This window comes from Ixodes scapularis, unplaced genomic scaffold (genome assembly GCF_016920785.2).
Source record: "Ixodes scapularis isolate PalLabHiFi unplaced genomic scaffold, ASM1692078v2 PGA_scaffold5__190_contigs__length_132052651, whole genome shotgun sequence".
Taxonomy (NCBI): Eukaryota; Metazoa; Arthropoda; class Arachnida; order Ixodida; family Ixodidae; genus Ixodes; species Ixodes scapularis.
In genome coordinates, this window is record NW_024609880.1 from 59,251,642 (window position 1) to 59,259,993 (window position 8,352).

At 43.8% G+C, this 8,352-nt stretch overlaps 1 protein-coding gene across 1 annotated transcript; it reads right to left on the minus strand.

Moving 5' to 3' along the window:
* Positions 1–6,325: 6,325 nt before the first annotated feature.
* On the minus strand, positions 6,326–8,046 carry LOC120844727 (cuticle protein 10.9-like). The gene is made up of 3 exons (XM_040216648.2): positions 8,007–8,046; positions 7,851–7,904; positions 6,326–6,783 (listed from the first exon to the last, which is right to left on the minus strand). Exons 1-3 carry the CDS (start codon positions 8,016–8,018, stop codon positions 6,361–6,363), a joined length of 489 nt encoding a protein of 162 aa, XP_040072582.1. The 5' UTR covers positions 8,019–8,046; the 3' UTR covers positions 6,326–6,360.
* Between the last annotated feature and the right edge of the window lie 306 nt (positions 8,047–8,352).

Sequence of the window (8,352 nt, forward strand, 5' to 3'; positions counted from 1 at the left end):
TGCTATCGTAGCAATCTAGTAAAACTATATATTTTTCCAGATTCGTAGCAGTATAGTTAATTGAAACTTAAAACAAATATCGTTGAAAAATAATGCGTCGAGAGAGAGTTTCTTTCCAAGCAGGGTATCGGATGTCAAGTTTGTACTTTCCTGGACACTGTTAGCTATAACACCGCAGCAGCGGCCGTCCCGTACCCCCAGCGCCTCATAGCAGGCGCCGTCCGAAACTCCGCGCATGCGCCCTGTGGAGGACTCGCTCTTCCCGTTGGCGAGCACACCCTCGCTTTGTCGTCTGCTAGGCGCAGAGCAGGCGATGCCACAGTGCTGCTCGTCTGGTACCCTGGCCCTAGCGAACTGGTCTCAAACTGATTTTAAACCGGCGATTTTGATTGGGGGAGATCGCAGAGTCATTGGGGCATTAACCCTGTCTACGTTTTTTTTTTGTTTTTGTTTTTTTGCTTTTTCAGAAACAGTATTTTGCAATGCCTCTTTCACAATATGCGCTCACAAACCAGTATGAGTGCAGCAGGTGTGATACAGAAGGAGACTGTTATACTCCGTTTCACCTAAAGTCAGAATGCAGCATACGCTGCAAAACGACAGAGCCAATCAAATAGCGCAAAGGTGCAATGTCACGGAGAGCATCACCGGGGGACACAATAAGGTGCAAAAAGTGAGCTTTTATCGCTTTTGGTTGGCCCTATCGTCTCGTAACGTCCGCTGCGCTTAGACCTAAAGTGAAACGGAGTATAACTGCAAGTTAGTCCAATAAAAAAAGAAAAAAGTAGTCTACCGTGATATTACAATTAGGGGCGATGATTATCCTTAGCCAGCGGAGTCGGGGAATCAACCGTGGACACCTCTTACGCGGTGGTTTGCTGAACCGTGTTCAGGGAAAATTGGCAAGCGCTGTGGCGTCGTCTGCTCTGTGCCTAGCAGACGACAAAGCGAGGGTGTGCTCGCAGGTGGGAAGAGCGAGTCCGCCACACGGTGCATGCGCGGGATTTCGGACGGCGCCTGCTATGAAGCGCTGGGGGTACGGGACGGCCGCCGCTGCCGTGTTATAGCTAACAGTGTCCACGATAGTACATCAACCTTATTAGGCGATCTGTGATGTGTAAGTTCCACTCTACAAAAGTCAAGAAAGCTGTATTTTAATGATGTCATCAATCCTCACAAGTAAGACTCGTTCACTCATAAAGCTCAGCTCTAAATTAACAGCACAAACAGGGTTGATACAGCGCTGACTTGAAAGTATTATTGTGCTCATATGGCGCTTTTTTATGTTGTATCATTATTACAGCAAGTCAGAGCTGCGTCAGTGAAGTCAGTGCAATTTTTGTGCTAAGAGTGATAGTGCTGATATGTCGCCGTGTTGTATGTGTCGACGGGCCTTAGTAAATTGGTTTGGCTTTGCAACGGTCCCGATGTCCTTCTAAATCGCGCGTTCTCCACGAACGTTGGATGTGAAGGATTAATGCGCATCTTCTTGAGCACCCTTGCCTGTCTTGAGTAACGGTAAATTCATTGTGAAAATAAGAGACGGGTTGTAATAATAATAATAATAGTCTTTATTTTTATCTGTCCACAAACAGCACAGGAGCTTTCGTGTGGTACACAGCAAACGCTGACAAGATAACAAGTATCAGCACAGAGAAAACATAGGTATCCCAAAAAGAACTATCAAAACAAACATAGAACGCATAGCGACATCTGACAAGCAAGATAAGGTAAAAGAAGAAGAGGCACTGAAAATACAAATAAAGCAACCCCGAAAAAAAAAAGTTGGGTGAATTGCTATGATGACATAATGAACAGAACAGCGCACACAAAGACAAGGACAGACGAAGGAGGATGGAAAAGGGAGAACAGCGCACACAAAGACACTGTCCTTGTCTTTGTGTGCGCTGTTCTGTTTATCATGTCCTAAGAGACGTGTCCACGATCTGTGAACATCGCCAGCGGTAGCTAAAAAGCTTTCGGAAATCATTAGCACCAGTAAGCTTAACCTCACGTGTGTGTACCAGCCTCATGAATCTGGTAGACATATCTGAAACTAGATATATGTTTTTCATTAAGGCTGAAAGGGATTTCTTTAGCATGGTTTAAATTTTAAAGTGTAAATATGCAGACATAGAGTAGTCCGGTTACAACTATTGTAATCCCTTACTTTTTGTAATTTAGTAGTTAATAGATTACTAATTTTAATGTAATTTCTAATATTATATCTTACTTTTTTAGGTACGATTTACTGACATTACACCTTACATTTCTTCCATTTTGTGAAAGGAGGAAACAAAGTGAAAAAACATTGATGCAATAGTCTTCGCACTTTCATTACGGTGACACAAGACGGACTGCGTGGAGAGCAAAAAAAAAAAACTAAGGGAGCATAAAACCGTCACACGAGGTTCGTGAGGGATAGGACTGCTGTGTATGTGGCCGCCACCCCGCCGTCCCCCTTTTCTATCCTAAACCCTTCTCTTGTCCGCCATAAACAAATGTGCGTTTTCTTTGTCATTCTCACAGAGAAACGTTTGTTGCTTGCTGCGAGGATTGATGATGTCAATCGATTAGAGCAGCTAGCAGAGTATCAATGCCGGGCCGAGGTTTTGTGTCACTAAGTGCTATAATTGAGTAGGAAGCATAATATTCTTATTTGTTATTTTGGGGGAAAAAACCGATTACGACTAGAACATTAGGGCTCCTCAAATAGCTGATATCTTAGATTGAGCAGAACGATTAATGCAGTACCATATATTGAGAAACATTAGTTTAGACTCGCTCGTCAATCACAAGTCTACTGTTCAAGGACACTCTGTCCCTTGATGACGACTGTAGCTCCAGTATGTGAATTTATTTATTAACAGGGCCACTTCGCCACCATACGTTACTGTCATCCTCGACATAATTTCTAATACTAAAGCCCCGCTACTTGACAAAATATTTCCATATTTTTACTTTAGGCTTTGTGACATGTGAAGGACAGACGAATATAATCGAGAAGCCCGGTTCTATATTACGCTTTACATACTTCAAGCCCTACCGCAACCGACGCTACGGTGAGCCAACCAAGTGGCGCCAAACGTTCATCAACATGGCGCTCGTTGTCGTTTAAGGGTTTCCTGCCACCATCTAAATTAATCACACACACAAAAAGTGTCACGTCGAATGCACTGTGCGTGACTAGGATAATCGGGGACAACCAGCGCACGAGGGGGATAAGCGCCGTGATGATGCATTTGGCGCGGCTTCATTGACTCGATGCGTTGCGTCGGCTAAGGTCGGCTTTTAAAGAGACACTGCCAGGGTACATACGCTCGCCAGGGTTTTTTACTTGTACATGACATAGGAGAACCCAACAACCCAAAACGGAATTTCCCGCTTAAAATTAGTTTCCTTTCCACCCGAAAACCGCCGATCGATAACTGACCTGTTTGAGTCGCGCTCACTTTTTCCTCCGTGGTCACGTGCCGTTCTCCGTAGTTTATACACAACCGCCACATTTAATAAAAGTGGTGGGTCATTAAACCTATCTATCAGTATTAAATATATTTTAAAAATATGATACCTTATTGTTGTGGCTACTAAAGCGATGCAAATGCATTGACTGAAAAAAAACGTTGCACGAAGAATGGGAAACACTCTGTGCATTCTTGGATTTGCGGGAGTTGCGGACTGGACGGCCGGCCGAAGAGTACTAAGCGATGGCGTTGGACCACAGGCCTGGGACTTCTACGTCAGAACTGTTGTTCGGGGTACCGCCGAATCTGTGAAGTTTCGAGAAATAAATACTTTACCGATTAAAACAATTACAATTTATTCCGTAGGCCACGCCCAATCATATAGCAGTTCACATGAAGACGTCGCCAAGTCGTCGCCCCTTCTCCTGGTTGAAGACATCGCTCGCTTTACGAGCTACAATTGGTAAAAGCTTGAAAAACGCGGAAACGTCAAGGACAAAAGTGCCTGATTTTTGCGTTTTTAGTGCGACGTCGACGTGCGTTTTCTTCTGCTTCGCAAAGCCAGAAAAACAAGTAAAGAAAAGGGAAAGGTGTTTACGATTCCTTTTAATGCCGAATTAGAGCGCAGCTTTTGAGGAGGAGGAGGGAAGGGTACAGATAGCAGGGTATTCTCTCCCCCACTCTACCGTCTCTTCCCTCCTACTCTCGTTCTCCCCTCCCCTCCTCCCTTCTCCTCCCCCTCCCCTCCTCTCTCCTCCTCTCCTCCTCCTCCTCACCTCCTCCTCCTCTCCTTTTCCTTCCCTCCTCCTCCCTCCCCCCTCCCATCCTCCTCCTTCCCTCCCCCTCCCCCTCCCTCCCCTCCCTCCCTCCTCCCTCATGAAGGTCTCGTGAAGGTCGCTGTGAAAGGCGTGACCGTCGTGACCTTTACGAGTGACCTTCGTGACGTCACTCATGACCCTAGTGACCCTCGTGACGTCATACGTGACGTCGCGTGTGATGTTATTATGGGAAAAGCCCCATAATGCAACCCGCGGTTACGCCGACGGCGACGGTGACGCCTAGGGCGACGCCGCTCAAGCCGGAAGCGGGCGCCGAGCTGCGCTTTAAAAAGGGAAAGTTCGGTCGGGTGGTGCTACGTGACTTCCGGCCAACTCTGTCCTCCACTACATTTCTTCTAGCTCCCCAGTCCAGTTTCGGTTTCGTTTTCGGGCAGTGATGTTTCTTTGCTTTTTTAAACATTTACGTTACGCTGCAGCAAAATATTTATTGGACAGTCTTCTGACACCATACTAAATCGCCTGGCAAAAATATTTTGTTTTATAGGGGAGGGGGGGGGGGGGATTGTCCCTGTCTTGTTAAGTGAAAAGGAGTATAAATTATTTATTATAAAAATTTGTTTGGATGCCTGTGCTCGATATTCTTGTTCATGACTTTGTTTTTTTAGATCTCTGATTAAATTCAAATATTTCATATTAATTGACAAAACTACCATTATAATGCCAGAAATGAGAGGAGTGGTGATGTCTTTGGTGGCGACTAGGCCTGGAACATGGCCTGAGAAAGTTAAGTTTGGGCCTCTTCATCTCTGTCACAGAAATGGTATAAAAACTTGCAGAGGATTTTTTTTTTTTAAGTTTTGTCGCAGTCTTTTTTAGGAAGGAGCCCAGCCTAAAGCCGTTGACTCCGTGGCCCAGGGTCCACGACTCTGGAGAGCTTTGGTCTGAGAAATGGTTTACCGACTTACACTCTGATATTGAATGCTGAAGGTTGGTGTGCAGACAGATTGCTTGGAGAAGGTGCGACGTGGAGGTTGCCGTTTTACATATTTGGCCGGTCACGAGCCATGAGCGCGATACGCAGGAATGCACGGTGGATAAAGAATATGGCAAGCGCTAGCAGGGTGAAAAAATTTACATTTTAGACGATTAAGTAAGTCATCATCATTTGATTTAAAGAAGACTGAATTTATTCCAATAATCTGTGAATGATTGAAAACGTTATGTAATGAATATTGACCTCAAATTCAGAGTGGCACCTCGACATTTGTCTGTTTATCTCGGAATGTGTCCAGGCCTCATAAAGCAGTCTCCTAAATGAGGTGCAAGATCATGTAGAGTAAAACGACTACACTGGTGGATGTAATGTTATCCTGAGACGAATAACTCATTCTGACACCCTGTGCGTTTGTCAAACTTTTGTCTCTCTCTCTTTTGCGCTACCCGCTTCCCTGCGTTTGAATCTGTTTTTGTGTGTGCATGTGTGTGCGGGAACTCATGAGTTTCTTGTGTGTGTTTTTTTTTCCTTGTTTTTCACTTCGCTTCCACGGGAAGATTATTTGGCTCGTGAACGATTGGGAAGGTAGAACGACCGCAGAACGCAACAAGTTGGTGAGAAGAGCACGTCTTTTCGAAAATGTTCAACGTAATAACAGCATTTCTTGATCAACCAATTTTTTTATTTTACTGGATTATAAATGCACGTCCAAAAATCGAATGATAGATAGCAGTATCGCCAGTTTTGCAAATACAAATATATATTTTCAAGTTCTTCCTCTGTGAAAAATTTCTGATTTAAGTCGTAAAGTTAACCACTGTGGGTGTCACATAATGGTTACATAATGATTTAAATATTCTTAATTCAAACTCCCTGTCCTGTAACAAATTACTGAACTAAACACGCAGTTTTGGTAAAGCAGCTCTCAAAATATAATTTATAACTAAAATAAGCCCACATAAAAAAAAAATGTAGGGCCACGGATTAGTGCTAACTCCCACAGAACACTAGATAAAAAAAAAGTCATAGCTTGGTCACATATCCTGCGAGCTGGAATGAGACCGAGGAAGGAATGCTGAAAGTTGAAATTCAGTGAAAGGCAGACAGATAATTTATTCGTTACTTAGAAATGCTTGGCAACGGCGTAGCTGAGAGGAGCATGGTGAGCGTAGGGGAAAGGAGCAGCGTGAACCACTGGGGCGCCAAGGGTAGAACGCACAGCCACTGGGGCGGCATAGGCAGAGCGAACGGCGACGGGGGCTGGGTGGACAGCCTTGACGACGACCGGGTGTGGACCCTCGACAGCGGAAGAGAAGAAAGGAGCGTCGGCTGGGACGGAAGTTTTGGTGCCTGGCTCGTTGGTCTCCACGGTTGGGTGGAAACCGGTGGCGTCAGCGACGTACTTCACAACACGGGTGACACCGAAGGCATCGACGTAGCTGTAGGAGCCGACCTTGTTGTTGAAGGCATCGCCAGTCTCCTGGCGGGTCATGCGGGTGCCGAATCCATCGACATTGTCGTAGCCGAAGTTGTATGGCTGGGGTGGCTGCGATAATAGCAATAAAAATATCCTTTTATTGATCGTCTAATTGCTCAAGTGGCTGGTGTATTTTTACATTCTATGGAGAAACTGTAATTCTGTTTCAAAACACTTCGAAGTCTCCGGGTTGTTGAGCAATTTAGAAGTGTTTAGTGTGTTGGCTGATTCTAAAATACGTAGAAAAAAAACTGGCTTAAAAAGCGTTTAGAACTCAGATTGTTTCTAATCTTTTCACTGTATAATTTTTTTAGAAGTATAAGCGAGCGTATTTTGGTACTGCTTGAGTTATGATATTAGGTTTCATAAGTGTTTTAGTATTTAGCTGACGAGGAAATAAATTTCGTAGAAGATATATATTTATTAACAGGAAGACGCAAATCGCCTTGATCCACTTGAGAAAACGCTCAGCGTTCGCACATTTCCCGTGGGTTGGTTTTATTGTATAACCTGCTTTTATAATCTGAATAAGAACAACATTTTGGCATGACTTATGTTGTGTTGGTAGCTTATAGCATATTCAAATATTTCAAGACGTTCCCCCTGCTCGGTTGGCACTAAGTTGTCATACTTAGGCGGCATGTAAACATCTTTCATAGGCCTGCTTTTGTTCGAAGCTGTGGGGCCCCGCGTAATCACGGACTAAAACTTCAACTTCAACGCGCACTTTCTGCCTTCAGATTTATTAGGAGGGAGTAACACAACCACAAAAAAGATATGAACCAAGTGATGATACTCTTTAGGCGCAGTTTGATTTACTCCTCGTCTCCTAGCTTTTGCTATGCTACGACCCATAATGAGACAGGCATAGCAATGCTTCTTGTTCTATGTCATAACCATCTTAATGACTTCCATGTTAGGCGGTGTCGGTTCTTCCACTAATGTAAGGCTTTTCGACCTTGCAGGAATCGGCTTGAGACTTTCAAAAGTAGTTCAGATTATGCATGCGGCGCCACCTAATATCAGTGGTGTATTTTGATTAGTTCTCGATTTTACCAATTTTACGTTCAGAAGTAAATTACACATTTTATTTTTATTTTATAATTTGATTGGAGTAGATATTATGTTTTACTCACATGTTCGACAACAACACCACAAGCCACGTAGGCGAAGAGGCAGCACAGAAGGACCTAGAAGGATTAACGCATTATTATTTCTCTGATTATGAGAGAGAAATCACAGGTTTTTCATCTGAACTCATTATAATGTCTATTGAAGAAAGTGTTTCTTACCTTAGAGAACATGATGGATTCTTTTCTTCTTGCGTAGAAGTGGATCTGATGGTTTTCTTGGAATATACGATGGCTTATATACCCTACGGTTTAAATTTCAGATGGTCATAACGGAGAGGCTGTAAACATCACGAACCAATCCCAGCTGTAAAGAGGCATCAATATTGATAATATTTGACCGTCGGTGCACGTAAATTCCTTGGGAGGAAAGGAATGCGAAAGTTTTTCTTTGCACGTTTGGATTAGTACAAGTTACACTTAAAAATAGGACTGAAACTGCACTGCTACAGCGGGAAAACCGGTATTTTGCCACTTTATTCAATGCCCATCCCATCTTTGCAAATTC